Here is a 22,591-nt window from a genome sequence, read left to right on the forward strand (position 1 = left end):
CCCCCCCCCCCCCCCAAAAAATCATAACATAATGCCAGATTTAGCCATAATAGTGTTTTAAAATTATTTCTGATATTCGAGTTTATAAAGAAAATATAGAAATGCCAGAATTATAAACTGTTGTACACAGGGAAGAAATAAGGTTGAAGAATACATGCACTATGTGCGAGACAGCTAACCAATATGGGGAAACATTGCACTAAGTATAGCAGGCAGATAATAGGAAAAATGTTCAATATTTTTAATTGGGTAGCTGCCCAAAATGAGTCACTGTAAAGCAGACAGCTATTGATGGGGAATTAAAAACAAAAAGCAGAAAGAAGAAACCAACTCAACATGTAATTGAGAGGGAATAGTTGAAGAGAAAGGAGATTCAAGGAGCCACTCTAACCTCTAGAGTAATTGTGAGTAGATAGTCTCATCAAATGTCAACAATAATCAGAATACAACAGTAGTTCTCTGAGGGACAGGAATGGGGTTTCTGCTAATCATTGTAGACTGGGAGATTCTCCAGACCAGAAGAAATTTAGTCTGATTTAACTGTAGTGCATAATCTACTCTGGGCTGATTTCCAATACATATGGAAATAATGTTGACAGCACAGTCCACTCTATATAACTGAGTCACATTGTCTTGTAGTATATCAAAGCTCAGTGGAAGCTCAAAGGCCAGCATGAATCCTGGCACTTGATAGGGGAGGGTTAAGTTCATTAGCAATTGCTTTGATCTTTTATGATAGCTTTCCTTAAACATTTTCTTGGGTCAAAATTGGCAGCCTGGGTTCTGAAAGAAAAGTTTGAGGACCTCTCCAATCGCTCTCTCTTCCTGGAATTAACCTATGAATAGTTCTGCACCTGGATCTATTTTCCAGGTTGCCTACTTTTAAATGTCTGTGCAGTTAAAATTAGTGTGTGTAATCATCTGCATAAATGCAACCTTCTCCCTCTTTTTGTACTCTTGTGTGCAGTGAACTTCAGCTGCAACTTCAGTTTTAAAATTAACCAGTGAGTTTGCATTTTGGCACCAGTACCTTTTACTTTGGCAGGAATAGCTACTGATAAAGCCAAGAACAGCTTAGATAGAGCTACATAGACAAGTTGGTTATTTGCAGACTAGATGCAATCGGAATTAAATGGGTAATGGGACAATGCACTTGTTTCATTCAGCACCCTGATGTTTGCACTATTGATCTTTGCAGGATGTCTAGCTAAATTTCAACAGCTGTAAGAACCAGTCATCATGTGTACTTGGAGCAAAAAGAAGAGTTTTTCAAGTAATGCAATGTTCTAGGTTGACTGTAGTTGCTGAAGTGCACTGAGACTACAGGACATGGCAGTTGATATTGACACAAACTGAATTCAGTTTCTGCTATGAGGTGACCTAAACAAAGAGCCCAAGTTTTCTTTTTGATTATGGCTATGCAACGCACTTACAGCTGTCTGTTATTTTGTAGGCAAGACTGAATTCCTTTATTTAAAAACTGCAATTAGTAGAATATGATGTTGCTCTTCACTTTTGAGAAATCTTGTATCTCACTGGATAACGTAGATGGGGAATCACTGGGATCCAACTGCATTATTTTTCTGGCCTATCTCAATTGGAGAAAATTGATCTGTCAAAATCAATGAAGAGTTGCTGACAGATTGCTAACTGAAAAACTAGTGAGACAGCTATTTGCTCCTAATGATTTAGCTTCTTAAACCATTCTTGATTATTGAAAAATAACTTCATTGAGCTAGCTGGTCTTTTCTCAACGTTCAATTTATTTGTAGCTGCTAGTAGAGATATGAGTTTCTCCACATTTATATTTTGAGTACAGTTCCTCTTTTTATAAATTTTAAATGCAAGTTGATAATTCCTAACACACCAACAAAAGTGTTAACTATTTTTTGTAAATCTGTTATCCTTATGTTAACTGTTTACTTTTGATTTGGACAAATTCTTGCATCCATTTATTTAAAGCAAAATTAAAACACATTTGCTGCTTCTACTGCCACTTGCCAGTGTTAAGAGGGTCAATCTATTCTCCAACATCTGTGAAGGCTGCTGTAGAGCAGACTTCAAATATAGGAAAGCAGCTTATTCCTGCTCCTATTTCTTATACTTTGTCTTGCTCTCTGATTTTTTTTTTTTCAGCCACTCTTTTTAGGGGAGTACTTTGTCTTTGCTCAGTGCTTTCCCTCTTCACCTGAGGTTAGTTTGCTTATGAGGAATTGAATCCCATTTTAGTGTCAGAGTACATTATGCCAACTCAAGTCTGCATAATGAAGTGTGCATGATCCAGTCATTAATCGAAGCCAACCCATAATGGCTTGAATCTTGTTTCAATTTTCCTCTGACAATGTGAACACTTTCTTATCTTCTATCACAGGGAGAGTAAAATTACAGCGCAAAACTAAAGCACAGAAAAAACGTGAAGAAAAAGACAGACGGGTAAAAGGAAAGCCACAGGAGGATGAATTAAAAGATGCAGATAATGATGACAGCTCTTCCACCACCACTGAAACGTCTAATCCAGATGTTGAATCGCCTCTTAAGGAGGTTAGTTATTTTTTTTCAAAATGCAAACAATTGTACCTTGACATGGCAAAGTGTTAAAAGCCTAACTTTTCCCTGGTCTTTATTGAAGTTTTATTTCATATGAGCTGCTCCAGGCATAATTCATTCTAGCTCTTTCAAATTGAGAATAACTAACTAATATCCCCTAAAGCTTGATCTTTCTTGTCCGTATGTAAGTTATAGTCTGTGCTCTCCCATAAAACTTCCACCATTGATCCATTGTCCTCTCCAGCTATTGCCCTGTGTCCAAATCCTCCTTACCTCTTTAAGATCCTTCAATACATCGCATCCCAAGTCAGTGACCATCTTCCCCCATAACTTGTTAGAATCTCCAATCGATTTTCCACCCTCCTCATAGCACCAAAACAACCCTTGCCAAAGTCACGATTAAGATCCTCCTTGACTATGGCCATGGTTAACTATAACCCACACCCCAATCCTTGACCTTTCTGTAGTACTCGATACAATGACAGTACTCAATACAATGCCTTATCCAGCTCTGTGGGGCTTCCCTTATTTGGCTTCATTCATAATACAAATGCACCCAGTAAATCGGTGTTCTCTTCTGTTCTCCTCCATAAAGACACCTCCAGGTATCGCCCAGGCATTTATCCTTGAGCTGCTGAGCATCATCTCTGTTCTCCTCCTTGGTGACAACAGGCACCTAAATGATCAACTTCCCCATGTATGCTGATTGTTACAATCGATTGCTTCAGTCAAAGCCCCGATCAAAACATACGGGTCTGATTATGGTGGGAGACACACACTGTTAATTCAATCCTGTCCCTCCACAGATCACCTAACATATCATCTTAAACGTTTCAAATTAAAGAGAGACCCAGCCAAATTGTACCATCTATTAACCCCCGAATGAGGCTAGCCATACCAGGTAACTTTAAATAAACAAATTAACTCTTTAATGAGAAAAACTAAATTCTTAAACACTACGAAGATGTAAACAACATTTAAAATAGAAAAAATGAGAGTCCTTGCAAATTTACACTTCCCAGTGAACAATCTTCTGATTAAAGTCCAAGCACAGTCTTCCAGTGTTTGATGAGGAAAGAAAAACAGTCCAACACCGAAGTTTCAAACTCTTCTTTCTTCAGCGATGACCACAGTAGATCAACAACTCGCAGCCACTTTCAATAGAATTAATCTAGCTTTAGAATTTTTGAGGGAAAGAAGTTTGTCAGTCTAAGTTCCCTTCCTCCAATTTAAATTATCAGAGATCTCTGTTTTGGCTTGACTTTTTAGAATTTTGAGAGTAATAAATATAAAATTCTCTTCCTTCAGTTTAAATGGACTGAGAGCTCTTTCAGGTGCTAACACACCTTGTCTGTCAGTGTCCTCTCTCAGCAGTCTGTTTGCACATAAGCCAGTTCAAAATTAAATAACAAATGTATCTCTTGATGCTCAGTCTGAGTGGCTGTATTCAAGGCAATGAGAATGCATTCTTTGACTCGTTCTTTATAGCTTGCTGCCTTAAAGCAGTACGGCCCTTTTTCCAGCCTTAAAAGTACACCACATTCTTCCCGGGAAAAAAAGACCGCAGGATCATAACATGATACACAGTCTACCTCTCCATTGTTTTTTTTAATTTCATGAGATGCAAGCGTTGCTGGCAAGGCCAGCATTTGTTGCCCATCCCTAATCGTACTTGAGAAGGTGGTGTTGAACTGCCTTGAACTGCTGTAGTCTGTGGTGTAGGTTCTCCCACAGAGCTATTAAGGGAGTTCTAGATTTTGACTGTGACAGTGAAGGAACAGCGATTATAGTTCCAAGTCAGGATGGTTTGTGGTTTGGAGAGGAACTTGCAGGTGGTGGTGTTCCCATGTGTCTTCTACCCTTGTTCTTCTAGGTGCTAGATCCTATCAGCGAGTTGCTGCAATGAATCTTGTCGTTGGTACACACTGCTGCCACTGTGCCCTGGTGGTGGAGGGAGTGAATGTTTAAGGTGTTGGTTGGGGTGCTGGTGAAGTTGCAGGCTTTGTCCTGGATGGTGTCTAGCTTCTTCAGTGTCGTTGGAGCTGCACTCATCCAGGCAAGTGGAGAGTATTCCATCACACTCCCAACTCCTGCCTTGTAGATGGTGGACAGGCTTTGGGAGTCAGGAGGCGAGTCACTCACTGCAAAATTCCCAGACTCTGACCTGTTGTTGTCATAGTATTTATGTGGCTGGTCCAGTTAAGTTTCTGGTCAGTGGTAACCCCCAGGATGTTGGTGACCGATTCAGTGATGCTAATGCTGTTGAATGTCCTGGGAAGATGGTTGGATTCTCTCCTGTTGGAGATGGTCATTGCCCACCACGAATGTTACTTACCACTTATCAGCCCAAGCCTAGTTGCTGTCCAGGTCTTGATGCATGTGGATACAGACTGCTTCAGTATCTGGGGAGTTGCAAACGGTACTGAACACTGCAGTCATCAGTGAACATCCCTGCACTTGAACATGATGGAGGGAAAGTCATTGAAGCTGCTGAAAATGGTTGAGCTTGGGCTACTACCTTGAGGAACTCCTGAAGCAATGAGCTGGGGCTTAGATGATTGGCCTCCAACAACTACAGCCATCTTCCTTTGTGCTAGGTATGACTCCAACGAATGAAGTTTTCCCCCTGATTCCCATTGACTTCAATTTTACTCCTTGGTGCCATATTCAGCCAAATGTGGCTTTGATGTCAAGGACAGTCATTCTCACCTCACCTCTTGAATTCAGTTCTTTTGTCCACATTTAAGCCAAAGCTGTAATGAAGTCTGGAGCTGAGTAACGCTGGCAGAACCCAAACAGAGCATCGGTGAGAAGGTTATTGCTGTGTAAGTGCCGCTTGTTAGTGCTGTCAATGACACCTTCCATCACTTGGCTGAATATTGCAAGTAGACCGACAAAGCTATAATTGCCCAGATTGGATTTGTCCTGCTTTTTGTGGGCAGGACATGCCTGGACAGTTTTCCACATTGTCAGTAGTTTCCAGTGTTGTAGCTGTACTGGAGCAACCTTAACTCCCAGACTACCTCCAAACCATTAATTTGCTTGTTTGACATCATGGGCTGAATTTTACGCTGCCCCAGCGGGTCAGATGGTGGCATGGAGCGGTGTAAAATTGAGCAGGAGGCCTACCCACCCCGCTCCCACCTCTGGTCAACTTTACAGCAGTCAGGCGGTGGGGGGAAATGGCCTGCCTGCCTGAGGCCAATCAAGGCCCTTAAGTGGCCACTTAACGGCCCCCGCCCTCCTCCACGGGTATTTTACCCATGGCAAGTGGGCAAGCTGGAGACATGAAAGGCCACCCAGTGATAGCTGCCAGCCGTTCAGCACGCCAGGGGTGTGGGGGTGGGCAGCCATGGCAGGGTGCCCGATTGAGGGCCGCTCCTGCCTGCCAACCCACCCCCGGGACCCAAGATGCCCCCCCTTCCCCCAAACGACCACTCCAGCCTCACCAGGGAGCGACCAATTTTCCCCCCCAGTGAGGCATGCCCAACTTACCTTCACTCCTGGCTCCATGGTGTCAGTTGGGCTGCAGTCCCAGCAGTGGCCACCGCTCCCAGTGGCAATGCTGGGACTAAGAACTGCTAGTCCGCTGATTGGCCAGCAGCTCACTGAGGCGGGACCTCCTCCCTCAAGCAAGTGGAAGTCCCACCTCGGGACAGTTAAAGCCTGGGGGCCCGTAAAATGCAGGGCAGATCCCCAAGCAGGTTCGCCACCGACTTTTACATCGGTGGAGAATTCCCGACCAGCTAAGGTAAATTCCAACCCCAAATCTTGGACCTCACGGTTTCCTGGGAAGACTGTGGTCAACGTCTTCAGATCCTGGCCCTGTCACCAACCCTGCTCGCAAGATGCACTGTCAGACTAAACCAGCCCGTTTGTCATCAAGTTTTTAAAAAAAAAAAAATTACAAATCTGAAACAAAAACAGAAAATGCACAAAAAACAGTCAAGCACAACAGCTGTGAGGATGAATAAATAGGTTAATGTTTCAGGCTTCATTTTCAGTCGTAACTGGAACAGTTTATAAGAAAGAGTAAGGGAAAAGGGATTTAAAAAGCACATGCTCAAACAAGGGAGGAGATAGCGGGGGCTCTGACACACAGGTATAAGATGCTCCTCACATCACCTGAATAATCAATTAGGCTTTTTTGAGCTGGCTAATGTAGCAACAGAAATTGAGAAAGACATGATGTTGGAGTCTAGAACAGACGGGACAATGGATGATGGGAAAACCTCATATATGGAACTGCTGGTGAATTACTTGGGTGTGTGTAGCAGTGGGATAATTGTGCTAAACCTCTGACTTCAAAGATTGCAAACCAAAATTGACGGTAGTTTTTTTTTGTCTTTAGTCTCCAGATTCAGATAAGAAAAAAGGGAAAACAGTGTTGTCTATCAAAGAAAAAGATGATGCAGATATGTTTCACATGTTAAAATCTAAAGGAAAGAAACCCCTAGGAAATGTCAAAAAGGAAACCCAGAATGACATTAAGTCAAGGTAAGGCATATCATCAAATTTATAACTAATGTAAATGAGCAGTTTTCTCCAAGTATTAATTGGCTCTTTTTTTCTTTTAAGTTCACTGGAGTTGCCATATACTACTCCATTAGAGAACAAACAACGCAAAACCTTTCCAGCCAAAATAGTATCATCAACCTTGACAAATTGCCCAAAACTGAGGAACCTACCAAAAAGAGGTAGGGGGTTTCACGTACATCTTTAGTGTATTTGGAATTTGATACATTTCCACAATGTGCACAATTTCCTCTTGATGTGGGAAGTTTTTTTACTAATGATTTGTAATTTTTCTTTCATTAGTGCCTGGTAAATTAGTAGATGGGAGGCCATCACCACTGGTGAAGTTCCTTTCAAGTGGTTCTGGTCAGGAAATGGGAAATAGCAGCAGTTCAGAGGGTGAGAAAGACTCTCCACCGCCTGAATGGGATATTGTACCCATTCCCAAGTCAGGTAGCAGTAAGTGACTTCTTGCTCTCCTGTGATGATTTTTTAAAAATAAAAATATAGGAATAAAAGGCTAGATCAGTTTTCTTTTGTATTCAATTTTGTTTGTCCAAATGGTGTTTGACGCCTCTACATTCAACCAGTTCTTGAGTAGTGGTTTCACAATCATCTTCCTGGGAAAAAATGATTGTACAATAGTACAGGTTGTGTGCAAGTGGCCCGACCTGTAGTTTTGCAGTTCGTAGAATGATTAGAGCACAGAAGGAGGCCATTCAGCCCGTCGTGTCTGTGCTGGCTCTGCGCAAGAGCAACTCTGCTAATCCCACTCCCCTGCCTTTTCCCCATAGCCCTGCGTGTTTTTTTTTCCTTCAGGTAATTATCCAATTTATTTAGGAAAGCTACGATTTAAATCTGCCTCCATCACACACTCGGGCAGTGCGTTCCAGTTCCTAACCACTCGCTGTGTAGATATATTTTTTTTTAAAAAGTTTTTCTCATGTCACCATTGCTTCTTTTGCCAGTCAACTTAAATTGATGTCCTCTGGTTCTCGGTCCTTCCACCAACGGGAACAGTTTCTCCCTATCTACTTTGTCCCGACACTCATGATTTTGAACACCTCTATCAAGTCACCTTTTTTAATCTTCTCTTTTCCATGAAAGCTCCAGCTCCTATACAGGTTTAACTTGCTCACTTTTGTACCCTCTGGCCCTATTTATAAGGCCCAGGATCCCATATTCTTTATTAACTGCTTTCCCAACCTGCCCTGCCACCTTCAGTGATTTGTGCACATATACCTCCCGGTCCCTCTGCTCCTGCTCCCCCATTAGAATTGTCTCCTTTTGTTTTATATTGCCCCTCCTCGTTCTTCCTACCAAAATGCACCACTTCACTTTTCTCTGCATTGAATTTCATCATTTTTGTTTGTTTCATGGAATGTGGGCATTTCTGGTAAGGCCAGCATTTGTTGTCCATCCCTAATTCCCTGAGAGAAGGTGGTGGTGAGCTGCTGCCTTGAACCACTGCAGTCCATCTGGTATGGGTGCACCCACAGTGCTGTTAGGGAGGGAGTTCCAGGATTTTGATCCAGCAACAGTGAAGGAATGGCAATATATTTCCAAGTCAGGAATGTGTATGGCTTGGATGGGAACTTGCAGATGGTGGTCCCACACATCTGCCGTCTTTTATCTTTCTAGGTGGTAGAGGTCGTGGGTTTGGAAGGGGTTTGATTTAGATTTGATTTAGAGATACAGCACTGAAACAGGCCCTTCGGCCCACCAAGTCTGTGACGACCATTAAACACCCATTTATACTAATCCTACACTAATCCCATATTCCTACCACATCCTCACCTGTCCCTATATTCCCCTACCACCTACCTATACTAGGGGCAATTTATAATGGCCAATTTACCTATCAACCTGCAAGTCTTTTGGCTGTGGGAGGAAACCGGAGCACCCGGAGGAAACCCACGCAGACACAGGGAGGGTTGTCGAAGGAAGTGTGGTGAATGGCTGCAGTGCATCTTGTATGTGGTTCACCTATTCCACCAGCCTGCCTGTGTCCTCCTCGAAGTCTATCACTATCCTCCTCACAGTTCGCAATACTTCATGTTTTGTGTCATCCACAAATTTGGGAATTGTGCCATGTGCACACAAGTCTACATCATTAATGTATATCAACAAAAACGAGGGTCCTAACGCCGACACCTGGGGAACCCCACCATATATCTTCCTCCAGCCTGAGAAACAACTGTTCACCACTACTGTTTCCTGTAACTTAGCCAATTGTGTATCCATGCTGCTACTTTCCTTTCTATTCCATGGGCTCTAACTTTGCTGACAAGTCTGTCATGTGGCACTTCAAAAGCTTTTTGAAAATACGTGTACAGCATATCAACCCTCTGTTACTTCATCAAAAAAATCAAGCAAGTTAGTTAAACATGATTTTCCCTTATGGAAAGCCAGCACGGATTTGTTAATCCACATTTGTCCCAGTGACTCTTAATCCTGGACAGAATTATCATTTCTAAAAGCTTTCCACCACTGAGGTTAAACCAACAGGTCTATAGTTGTTGGGCTTATCCTTATACCCTTTTTTTGAACAAGGGTGTCAAATTTGCAATTCTCCAATCCTCTGGCACCACCTTGTATCTAAGGAGGATTGGAAGTTTATGGCCAGTGTCTTTACAATTTCCACCATTAATTCTCTCAGTATCCTTGGATGCATTGCATCTGGTCCTGGTGACTTAAATTTAAGTACAGTCAGCCTATCTAATTCCTCTATCAATTTTTAGCCTATCCAGTGTTTCAACTATCTCTTTCCCTCCAACTTGGGCAGCATCTTCTTTGGTAAAGACAGATGCAAGTGCTCATTCAGCCATCCCCCTGCCTCCATGCATAAATCCCCTTTTAGTTCCCTAATCAGCCCCACTCCTCCCTTTACCACCCTTTTATGTTTATATGCTAATCAAAGACGTTTCAATTCCCTTTTATATTAGCTGCCAGTTTTTTCTCATGCACTCTTTGCTTCTCATTTGTTTTTTCACTTCTCACCTATATTCAGCCTGGTTCTCAATTGTAATATCCATCTGATATCTGTCATATGCACCCTGCTTCACCCTATATCTTGCGCCATGCAGGGAGCTCTGGATTTGTTTGCCCTACCTTTTCCCCCTCGGAGTGTACCTTGACTGCGTACCCGAAATATCTCCCCTTTAGAGGCGGCTCATTGTTGCATTATAGTTTTGCCTACTAGTCTTTGATTCCAGTTTACCATTGCCAAATCTGTTGTTCATTGAAATATGGGTCTCCCCCAATTAATTATCCTTACTCTGGATTACTCCTTGTCCTTTTCCATAGCCAACCTAAACCTTATGATACTGCGATCACTGCCTAAATGTTTCCCTACTGACACTTGATCTACTTGACCTACCTCATTTCCCAGAACCAGATTCAGCAATGCCTCCTTCCTCATTGGGGCAGAAACATACTGATCTAGAAAATTCTCCTGAATGCACTGTAGAAACTCTTGCCCTTCTGCCTTTTCGCTATTACTATCCCAGTCTGTTAGGATAATTAAAGTCCCTCTTTATAACCGCTCTCTCATTCTTGCACCTCTCTGTAATTTCCTTGCAAATTTGTTCCTCTATACCTTTCCCACTAGTAGGTGGCCTGTAGAATACCCTAGCAATATAATGATACCTCTATACTGTTCCTTAGCTCTAACCAAATAGATTCTATCCTTGGTCTCTCTAGGTCATCGCCTATCTCCAGCATTCTCCTTAATCAGTACTGACCTGAAAGGTTAACCCTGCTTCTCTCTCCACAGATGCTGCCAGATCTGCTGAGTATTTCCAGCGTTTCTTGTTTTTATTTCAGATTTCCAGCATCTGCAGTATTTTGCTTTTATGTTTAGTACCAGTATTGCCCTCTTATGAAACAGGTCTCCGTTATCGCCATAACTTATTTCAATGATGTTTACGCATTTTTTTTTTATCTGAGGCAGTATTAACATTTTCTATCTAATCTAGTAAGCTTTTAAATTATTTTAATTACTGAGCCCGTATTGCCATTTTTCAGGTTCAGACAGTCTTCAGCAACTCTCCATCCAGACCCTTCATGCTGATGTCTTCTTGAAGAGACAGAACTCACCTATGCCTGGACCTCCATCTCCTCCACCTGGATCATCTCACAGCTTAATTTTCCGTGCTCCTAGTTACAGTAGCATTGTCAACAATAGGTACAGTCTGTTGCACTCAAAAGTAACCTATCTTTTAGCACCTTTTGAGTCTCTATGCCCAGAACTTATTTGTGATGAAAGATGAGTTCATGTCTTAAAGAATTAACAGCTTAGGATTCTGATCATAAATGTTTTTTTTTTTAAAAACCTCATCGTAAGCATAACCAATGCATTTGATATAGGCTGATGTTTCATATGTGATTGAGGTTTTTGTAGTTTGTTTGCTCCATTTCTCTATAGTTGTGATTGGCCTGTAGTCAGCAAGACATTTGATGTAGCATAGATGTCTTAAGACAGTTATTTCCTTTGCATTGCTATCGTAGGCAGGTTTTTCTGTGTTCTCTGGCAGCCTATCCATACAACACATCCTATGTCCAATCACTTAATACTTCATTAGGTTTTAAAAACAATATTTCTCATCAAAAACCGGGTGCTCATTTTCAAAAGCAACAGTGTGAATGTGCCTTAGTAACATGTCAGAACATAAGAAATTAGATTTGACTGAAAACCATTGAGCCCATGAGGCTTAAGAATATACCGAAAATCAGCCATGAAATAAAGCCACTTGGTCGAGTGAAGCTCATCTATTACACAATAAAATTCCTCTAGGAGGAACTCTTTTGTGATTGTTAGTTCTAAGATGTTCCTAGTGATTGGAACTAAGTTAATCCTTCATGACAGACTTGGTAATGCAATACCTCAGATGGGCACTTTCCAGGTGATAAGTCACCCAGTTGTAAAGTATTATATACTGGCTAAATAACCACCCAGTGCGGCTATTTGATCTAATCTAGAAGGGTAATCTTGCCACTCAACTGTAATTCCTCTGATTCTGCCCCAGGTAACCTCCAAGCCAATATCTAACTGGTAGGTGGTCTTAGTTGGAATAACATAGGAATATTGCCAGTATCCTGTGCTGATCTGTACCATTTTAGTTGGTAGCATCCAAGTTGTTTATAAATGTGTTGGGTTTTGCTAACTTTTTTTTTCATTTCTAACTGCTGGTTTGACTTAGCTGTAGCATTTAACATTGTTTAATTTGGATACAGTGTTTCAAATTTGTAGATGATGGGCATACTAGTAATTATAAAGCCGTGTTGTCCACTGCTGACTAGCCACAAGTGTAGCCATGAAAACACACTTTTATCCACATGCACTGATTAATTTTAAAATTTAGGGTGGCGCAGTGGTTAGCACTGCAGCCTCACAGCTCCAGTGACCCGGGTTCAGTTCTGGGTACTGACTGTGCGGCGTTTGCAAGTTCTCCCTGTGACTGCGTGGGTTTCTGCCGGGTGCTCCAGTTTCCCCCCTCAGCCAAAGACTTGCAGGTTGATAGGTAAATTGGCCATTGTAAATTGCCCCTAGTGTAGGTAGGTGGTAGGAAAATGGTGGGGATGTGGTATGTGGGATATGGGATTAATGTAGGATTAGTATAAATGGGTGGTTGTTGGTCGGCACAGACTCGGTGGGCCGAAGGGCCTGTTTCAGTGCTGTATCTCTGACTCTAAAATGTCTTGCATGCATTGCAAGTAAATGGACCTCATGTTTATTTATTTAAACTTCTACCATCATTCAATGCAAAACTTTGGCGTCTTTTTCTTATGCTGGAATCCCAGACCTCGGTCAGACACAGCACAACTCTGTCTAGCTTCTAGATTTTTGTCGTACAGTTAAATTTCCTCTTGCTTGCTTTTCGGTCATTCATTTTTCTTTTGGAATTAACCTTTTTTTAAATTGTATGTTTCTTATCCTTTTTTTTAAATTTGGTCTTGGAAAATGAGTGTTGCTTGCAAGGCCTGGTATTTATGATGGTGAGCCCTGCCTTGAACCACTGCAGGTGTTAGGAAGGGAGTTCCAGGATTACGACCCAGAGACAGTGAAGGAGCAGCGATCGCATTCCAAGTCAGGATGGTGTGTGACTTGAAGGGAGCTTGCAGCTGGTTGTGTTTCTATGCATCTGCTGCCCTTATTTTTCTAGGTTGTGGGTTTGGAAGGTGCTGTCGTAGGAGGCTTGACGAGTTGCTGCATTGCATCTTGTAGATGGCACTGCTGCCACTGTATGCTAGTGGTGGAGATGGTGAATGTTTAAGGTCATAGATGGGGCGCTGTTTAAGCGGGCTGCTTTGTCTTGTATGGTGTCAAACTTCTTGAGTGTTGGAACTGCACTCATGCAGGCAAGTGGGAAGTATTCCATCACACTCCTGACTTGTGCCTTGTAGGTGATGGACAGGCTTTGGGCAGTCAGGAGGTAAGTTACTCGCTGCAGAACTCCCAGCCTCTGACCTTCTGTAGCCACAGTATTTTTACATGGCTGGTCCAGTTTGTTTCTGGTCAGCGATAACTCCCAGGATGATGATGTAGGGGATTCAGCAATGTTAATACTGTTGAATGTCAAGGGGAGATGGTCATTGCCCAGCACTTGTGTGGTGTGAATTTACTTACTGATGCTGGTTGCCAGCTAATTGTATTCGATCAGATTGCAATTTGTCCCATAGATATTCTGCCACTATTTTGTGGAAACTATTCCTGCTGACCTTGTTTTTAAAAACAAAAAGCAGGTCCAGATGACTTAACCCTGATGGGGTCCTCAACCCTTTCAAACACCATGATCTTTCTGTCACATTAACTAGTTCTGTTGCATCACTTCCATCTAAGTAATTCAGTTTATTATGGATTCATTGAAGTCACCCATGTGTTCACATTGGTCTGGATTTTGTGGGAGCAATGACGGCAAAACTGTCAGCAACTTCTCTAGTCTGGCACCTTAACCAAATATCATTCTTTATATGTTAGTCTTTGAAAGTGACTTTTTTTTTAAATCTTTATAGCAGCTAATTTGGCACAAAGCAGAGATTAATTTTGGGGGTGGGAAGGGGGGGGGGGGGGTGGGTGTGCATGCCTTCAAAGCAGCAGCATCTAGAATGCTAAACCATACAGACCAGACTAGACTATCCAAGGTTCGATGCCTAGTCTGAACTGATTTTAGCTGATCCAAAGTGGGTACAGTCAACCTGTCTGTTCCTGGGCTAGGAAGTGGAAACTCCTTCTTCAATGCCTATTATTGATCATTATCTGGTGACTTATGCCCAAGAGTGCTTGTTTGGTGAGAGCTGGAATCAGCTTGGCAGTAATCCTCCTGAGGTTAAATAGCTCTCATGTTCGCATGTTCATAGTCATGCTGAACAGAAACAGGCCCATCGTGTCTGTGCCGGCCATCAAGCACCTAACTATTCTAATCCCATTTTCCAGTACGTGGCCCGTAGCCTATGGCGTTTCAAGTGATCATCTAAATATTCTTAAATGGTTCCTGCCTCTACCACCTCTTCAGGCAGTGCGTTCCAGATTCCAGCCACCCTCTGGATGTTACCAGATGATCCACTCAAATCCACTGCTTAGCAATTGTTAAACTAGTATTCTGGTGGGATACTTAGTGTTCAGATTATTCAAACCTATTCTAAATGATGATTACTCACTTCTAAGAACTGACATTTTAAAGAAAGTGCCTTTCATGACTTCAGGACGTCCCAAAGCACTTTGCAAATAATGAAGTATTTGTAAAGTGCAGTTGTAATTTATTTTAAAAGTAGGGTACTGTCTGGACTTTCTCAAGACTCGGCATTTTGAATGAATATGTTGCCCTGAAGCCTTTTCATGTTTAGGAGTGAGGAATGTGTTGGCCATGAAATAAGAATTTTCTCATGTGCTATTATGGAGAAATGGTTATTAAGCATTATATTTTTTCATGCATGCAAACATGTATTTTTTGCATATGTTTATGAATTAGATACTGATTTTACAAACTCGCCATACTTTGCTGTGTATTTTCTTGGTGTGCGTTATAGAATTATCTTTCCCCATTTTTTTGTTACAGTGATGCCAGTATTAAACCAGTGAATGGTAGTAAATCCAAAATCGTAAAAACAGCATCTCTGCCTGGGAAAAATGGCAACCCTACCTTTGCTGCTGTGGCTGCAGGCTATGACAAGAGTCCAGGTACTAACGACTTTGTCAAGCTACAGAATGGTAGAGCTGTATATGTGGAACACATTCATTTATTTCCTAGTAAACCTGTTAACTCAAATTAAATATTTAAATATTCAGTTCACAAAGTCTTTAATATATCTGCAGGCAGCAGTGGTCCAATGAAAGCACCTTTGAACAAAGCGGAAGCCTGTGGCAACATTCCTATCCCTCTTTGTAATAGTATGGCTTCCTTTGACAGTGATGAATCAGACACCAGGTAAGAGATAATCTGCCTAATAACCAATTTTAAGTTTCAGGACAAATGGGAAAATAATTCCTATTTTACTTTCTTTTGATTCTTAGCCTCCCAATTATAGCATCACTGAACTTAAAAAGGACAACTTCAGTTAAAATCTTAACTGACGTATTCTAATTACTTTCTAGAAGACTTGCAATTGTATGAATATGATTATGTTGGGTGAATTAACATTTCATGATTTCAGGGAGTATAATTTCTATGTAGCTGATTTTAAGGTATGAAATAGAGAGCAGTTTCTTTTCCCCTTTTATAATCTGCTGTGAATTCACTCTCAATATAGAAAATGTGGTTCAAAGAAATTCAGCTGATTTTTTTTTTTTTCTTTACATTTTAGCTCCAACTTGTTGAGCTCATGTACCACCAGCACTTCTGAGTTTGCTCCTCCCAACTCATTTTCAGCCTTTGGACCTAGCAACTCTTTCAATCTTACTGGAGGTAACACATTCAAACAGATGAGTGATCTGTATGTTGGAATTGTCATATACAGGAAAATGTGGTTGAACTGTGGAGGGGTGTGTGTGTGTTTTTCCGTTTCCTTCATACCAATGCCCCACCTTGAATATTGGACAATGAATTTGAATAGATAAAAGTTCCTGACTGAAGATGAGACTGTAAAATGCCACCATGCCAGGAGTCCCAGTGCTTTAATGCCAACAGTCTTAACAGTCTGGAATGGCGGTGTAGTGTGCCAAACAAATCAAAGCCACATTAACTTGCCCAGTGGTTCAGTGTGCTCATCCAGTGGTTAGTTGAGCTGTACTGAGCAGAGAGGTAGTGGGTTCAATTTGTTAGCAAGCTGATCTCAGCCATAGCAGCACTGTAATTGGCCTCAGCACGTCCAGTGAGGGACAGCTGGAGTTTCTGGCTCTTTTTTAGAATTAGAATATTACAGCGCAGTACAGGCCCTTCGGCCCTCGATGTTGCGCCGATCATCTGACCTACACTATTCCATTTACATCCATATGTCTATCCAATGACCACTTAAATGCCCTTAAAGTTGGCGAGTCTACTACTGTTGCAGGCAGGGCGTTCCACGCCCCTACTACTCTCTGCGTAAAGAAACTACCTCTGACATCTGTCCTATATCTTTCACCCCTCAACTTAAAGCTATGTCCCCTCGTGTTTGCCATCCTCATCCGAGGAAAAAGACTCTCACTATCCACCCTATCTAACCCTCTGATTATCTTATATGTCTCTATTAAGTCACCTCTCCTCCTCCTTCTCTCCAACGAAAACAACCCCAAGTCCCTCAGCCTTTCCTCGTAAGACCTTCCTTCCATACCAGGCAACATCCTAGTAAATCTCCTCTGCACCCTTTCCAAAGCTTCCACATCCTTCCTATAATGCGGTGACCAGAACTGCACGCAATACTCAAGGTGCGGCCTCACCAGAGTTTTGTACAGCTGCATCATGACCTCGTGGCTCCGAAACTCGATCCCCCTACTAATAAAGGCTAACACACCATATGCCTTTTTAACAGCCCTATTAACCTGGGTAGCAACTTTCAGGGATTTATGTACCTGGATACCAAGATCTCTCTGCTCATCTACACTACCAAGAATCTTCCCATTAGCCCAGTACTCTGCATTGCTGTTACTCCTTCCAAAGTGAATCACCTCACACTTCTCCGCATTAAACTCCATTTGCCATCTCTCAGCCCAGCTCTGCAGCCTATCTATGTCCCTCTGTACCCTACAACACCCTTCGACACTATCCACAACTCCACCGACCTTCGTGTCATCCGCAAATTTACTAACCCACCCTTCTACACCCTCATCCAGGTCGTTTATAAAAATGACAAACAGCAGTGGCCCCAAAACAGAACCTTGCGGCTCTTATATGTTGACATTTGAGGGCAGCGTGGAGCTTCACTGTGATGCCCCACTGCTCAAAAGTGCTTTTGCAGGAATAACGGACAACCAGAGGCAACAAGAGCAACCATTGTGGTCCTGCTACATGGCATTAATGCCATTTGGTCAAGTGGAAATAAAAGCCAAGCCATCTTGGTGAAAATCAGCCTCTAAATCTTAGCATTTTTCTTGTGTAGAGATATTACTGTGGAATAATTGTTTCTGTCTAGTACACCTAAAGTTACTAAAGAAGAAACAAACTAATGAAAGCAAAAATGCTGCAGATGCTGGAAATTTGAAACATACAGAAAATGCTGGAAACACTCAACAGGTCAGGCAGCATCTGGAGATAGCAAGTGTTAACGTTGCAGGTCGTGACCTTTCATCAGAACTGGCAAAAGTTAGAAATATAGTTTTGGAGCAAGTGAAAGGGGAGAGTAAAGGAAGAAGAACAAAAGAGAAAGTCTGTGATATGGTGGAGGGCAGGAGAGATTAAATGACAATAGGTTGCATGGTACAAATGCAAGTGAAGAAACAAAAGATGCATCAGGATGAGTTGTAAATGGCAGAACAGCCGTCCAAACACATTGAAGGGTCAAAGAACCCTCTGCCCCCATTTTTCTCTTAGCCTTTTCTTTTTTCGCTGGTTCACTTTTACCCCCACCACCCCTCCACACCTGCCAGGTTCATTTATAATCCCTTTGCTTTGTGTTTGGGTAACTGCTGTTCCATTTACACCTCATCCTGAATCATCTTTTGTTTCTTTACTTGGCTTTCACCACAAGCGTTAAGACACATTTTGTCTTTGTCCCAGGACAGCTTTGTTATTTAATCTCCCACTGCCCTATCAAGCACCTTCCCCTTTGTTCTCTCCCCTCCCTTCCTCACTTTCACTTGCTTAAAACCTAATTCTTTTCTAACCTTTCCCAGTTCTGAAGAAGGGTCACAGACCTGAAACGTTAAGTTTGCTTCTGTCTCCACAGATGCTGCCAGACCTGAGTATTTCCAGCACTTTTTTTTTGTTTCACATTTCCAGCATCTGCAGTATTTTGCTTTTTATGTTTGGAGGTCATTTTGTCCTGTTATCCATCTGACTAAAACAAGCGTGAGGTTTTGAAAGCATCTGTGGCTTGCTGCCCAGATCCCTACCAATTCAATTCCAGAACCTGTTACAGAAGGGTAACATGAGCAGCCAGATGCCCAGCTGTCTACTCTCCTCTACAGTGATGCAGTTCAGATCAGAAGTTTGCTGAGGTGAAGGAGGTTGGTGAGTGAGGGGTGGTGTAGACTGTCACTGTTGAGGTGCAATAAGCATCGTGATGCACGCCATTAGGGTACTGCACAATAAACTAGTGTAGCGAGTAAATTTATTCTCTCAGTAGTCACAAATTAAATTGCTGGCTTCAGCTGTGCTGAGAGCGAGTGTTCCAGAACAAGGAAGTCTGATATACGGGTGGTTTACAGGGCATGCTACTTTTCCAGCATGCATCTATGGGGATATACAAATCCTAATTAGCATTTTAATAAGTAAATGCAAATACTAACAAAAACTAGGTGTTGTTGGAGAACCTCCCAGGTCTAACTGCCTAATGCTCAGTCCTGTACGCTAATTTGGTTATACTAGCAGAGACCTGCAAAGCATTTGCGATGAAATTAGTATCATTGTTGCAACAGGACTTCTTTAATTCCCCTTTCCAGGCCATACTCATCCTATTCCTTTTATCTCTCTCATATCATCACCCTTCCATTCCACACTGTATTACAGATTTTACCTTGATGCGGGGGTGGTAGGGGGAGCATTTCCACTTAGAATGTGGTTACTTGCTGCTTCGGAGAGATTAGAATAAATTCATGAACTTTTGTCATTTGAATAATATGTCGGTGTTTTTTTTTTAAGTATTTGGATTTCCTGAAAAGGGTTTTCTTTACAATTTAGTTTTAAAAAAATTGTGCTTTTGAGGTGCTGAGTTAGAAAGTTGTGGGTCAGGTTCCACTCTAGAATGAAATTTTAGGCTGACACTTGAGTTTTGCATCACTTGAGTAAGACTTTAAACCAAGGCCCCATTTATCTGCTGTGGTGCTTAAAGTGGACATTAGAGATCTCCAGGAATTATTTAAAGAGCAGGGAACTTTTCCTCTGTTGTGCACCAAGTGACTGCCACCTTTTATCCATGTAACAAAAGTGACTGCTTCAAAGTACTTGGCTGGAAGTGAAGCGTTATACTTTTATATTCTCATCGTATAAATGATGCATAAATCCAAGTCCTCTATTGTAGCATAGAGGCTTTTTTTAGTGTTGTAATTGAAACATTAAATAGTTTCCTCTGCTGCTGGTGCCTCAATTATAACACAAGGAAACCTCCTGCTGATTACCATCTACTGCCACCCTCAGCTGATGAATCAGTACTCCTCCATGTTGAACACCAGTTGGAAGAAGCACTGAGGGTGGCAAGGGCACACAGAATGTACTCTGGCTGGGGGACTTCAATGTCCATCACCAAGACTGGTTCGGTAGCATCACTACTTACCGAGCTGGCCGACTCCTAAAGGACATAGCTCCTTGACTGGACCTGTGGCAGCTAGTGAGGGAACCAACAATAGGGAAAAACCTACTAGATCTTGTCCTCACCAATCTACCTGTTGCAGATGCATCTGTCCATGACAGTATTGGTAGGAGTAACCCACTGCACAGTCCTTGTGAAAACAAAGTCCCATCCTCACACTGAGGATACCCTCCATTGTGATGTGTAGCACTACCACCGTGCTAAATGGAATAGATTCAGAACCGATCTGACAACTCAACTGGGCATCCATGAGGTGCTGTGGACCACCAGCAACAGCAAAATTGTGCTCTACTGCAATCTGTAACCTCATGACCTGGCATATCCCTCACTACCATTACCATTAAACCAAGGGATCAACCCTGGTTCAATGAAGAGTGCAGGAGAGCGTGCCAGGAGCAGCACCAGGCACACCTAAAAATGAGTGGTCAACCTGGTGAAATAACACAGGGCTACTTGCATGCCAGATAGCGGAAGCAGCATGTAATAGACGGCTAAGTGATCCTGCAACCAACTGATCAGATCAAAGCTCTGCAGTCCTGCCACAACCAATAGTGAATAGTGGTGGACAATTAAACAACTAACTGGAGAAGAAGGGTCCACAAATATCCCCATCCTCAACGATGGAGGAGCCCAGCACATCAGTGCAAAAGAAAAGGCTGAAGTATTTGCAACCATCTTCAGCCAGAAGTGTTGTGGATGATCCATTTCAGCATCACAGATGCTAGTCTTCAGCCAACTCGATTCACTCCACGTGATATCAAGAAACAGCTGAAAGGCACTGGATACTGCAAAGGTTATGGGTCCTGACAACATCCTGGCTGTACTACTGAAGACTTGTGCTGCAGAACTAGCTGTGCCCCTAGCTAAGCTGTTCCAGTACAGCTACAACACTGTCATCTACCTGACAAGTTAGAGGTTGCTGAGTATGTTGATGCACAATGTCAGCATGTGACTCAGCTTTAAAGGTTTATATTTCTTCATTGTGAAGTAAAAGCCCACTTTCATAGTTCATTACATGCAACTGAATATTCAGAGACTTTCACTCCTATTTGTGAAACCAGCTATCTGTGCACAAGTGTTTCACTTAAAAAGCTATAGTAAAAATGAATGTCAAAACACTGCTTTTCTAAGCACTTTGTGAAACATGCATCAACGGGGCTTGGATTATCCTGCAGGCCTTAAACCGTTAGCTTCGTGTTGTCCCCATGTACACTTTGCAAGTCGGCCAAAGGTGGTAGCTGCTTTCCCTATGCATGTATCGAGCTCTGCATCAAGGGACGAATTGTCTGTCACCATGGACCCAAGGTAGCAGAATTTGCTAACCACTTCCACTGGGGGTGGGGGGGGTGGTGTTTAGTGTGGCAGGGGCAGAGATGCAACACCTTATCCCATGACCATGCTTGTAGTCAAGGAGAACAAGTTACAGGCATGGGAAAAACAGTTGATGAGTCTTTGTAGCTGAGTTTCCATGTGAGTGACTTGCACAGCATCAGCCTAGAGGAGTCCTCTGATCAGACGTGATGTGTTTTTGTCCTCGCTTTCAGCCTTGATAGATTGTTGAGCTTGTCATCTGACCTAGTGTACAAGTAGACCCCTTCCATATCTGCAGGGAAGGCAAAGATCAGGAGCATGGAGAAGATGCCAAACAGTGGAGGTTAGGACACAGCCCTGTTTCACTCCATTCTTCACTGTAAAACTGTTGGAAGTGGAGCCATCGAACTGTGCAGTGCATGTCATGCAAGGAGTGGATCAAACTGAGGAGCTTCGGTGGACAACCAATTTTTCCCCATAATCTTGTATAGTAGGATAAAAACCAGTTTGGGTGTTTTTATAAACAATTTGATTTTTGATAGGTATTTTTAAAGAATTTCTTCAGAATAATTGCAGAAACCGTATGATGGTGTTTGACAACTACTTTCAGCCTCTATAGTAAAGGGAATAGCTTTGTTTTAAATACAATAAAGATGATGGGTTGTGTGCTCAGGAATGGAACTTGAACACGCAAACATTTAACTCCTAAGGCAAGAGTGCTGCTCATTGAGATGAGGCTGATGCCACATCGTAGAATTGACTAATTACCAGGTCCAGCATTATGTAGGCACAGAGGGTACTCCTCAACTCCCTTGTAGAGAATGGTGTGCATGGGATACTTTACCTAGAAGTTCCCTAATGGATAGAGATACAAGAGTGAGTGTCCATGCTTTTGTGTGAAAATGTTCCTTTTTATAAAGCTGTTCCATTCCTTGTTTTAAAAAAAAAAAGACAATGACAAATAATATTGCTTTTGGGGGTGAGGAGTATCTACCCATGGTCAGTGAGATCTCTGAGACCCCTGTACATGACAGCACTGTCCCTTTTCTGCATAGGGCTTTCCTTGTGACATCAGCAAAAGCCTACTGGTAGAATGGACCCAACACTTCCTTAGCTAACCTGATTAAAAGAAGCACGATGGGAGGAGGTTTGGTGGAACATAAATCAGTTAAGCCAAATGACCACCTTTGCTGTAAATTCGAAGTAGGATGCCACCTTTTATATTTAAAAAAACATGCTCCAAAATAACTTGAAGTCCAAGAAGGAGATGGGCTAACAGAGGCGTGAAAAGCACATTGTGCTGGTCAGATAGTGATGTGTAAATGTCATTTATCTA

The 22,591-nt window shown here is 42.2% G+C and overlaps 1 protein-coding gene across 4 annotated transcripts in view; it reads left to right on the forward strand.

Moving 5' to 3' along the window:
- tmem131 (transmembrane protein 131) overlaps positions 1-22,591 on the forward strand; it is a 217,679-nt gene that overhangs the window by 192,460 nt on the left and 2,628 nt on the right. For 3 of the 4 annotated variants that reach the window (XM_068033293.1, XM_068033291.1, XM_068033294.1), the window contains 8 exons: positions 2,372-2,541; positions 6,899-7,044; positions 7,126-7,244; positions 7,366-7,521; positions 11,089-11,248; positions 15,120-15,241; positions 15,377-15,488; positions 15,865-15,965. In XM_068033293.1, the coding sequence (XP_067889394.1) occupies positions 2,372-2,541; positions 6,899-7,044; positions 7,126-7,244; positions 7,366-7,521; positions 11,089-11,248; positions 15,120-15,241; positions 15,377-15,488; positions 15,865-15,965 (1,086 nt within the window). The remainder of the gene's footprint in view (positions 1-2,371; positions 2,542-6,898; positions 7,045-7,125; positions 7,245-7,365; positions 7,522-11,088; positions 11,249-15,119; positions 15,242-15,376; positions 15,489-15,864; positions 15,966-22,591) is intronic. The other variant, XM_068033292.1, reaches the window with a different exon arrangement.

The sequence above is a fragment of the Heterodontus francisci genome, chromosome 6 (assembly GCF_036365525.1).
Source record: "Heterodontus francisci isolate sHetFra1 chromosome 6, sHetFra1.hap1, whole genome shotgun sequence".
Classification (NCBI taxonomy): Eukaryota; Metazoa; Chordata; class Chondrichthyes; order Heterodontiformes; family Heterodontidae; genus Heterodontus; species Heterodontus francisci.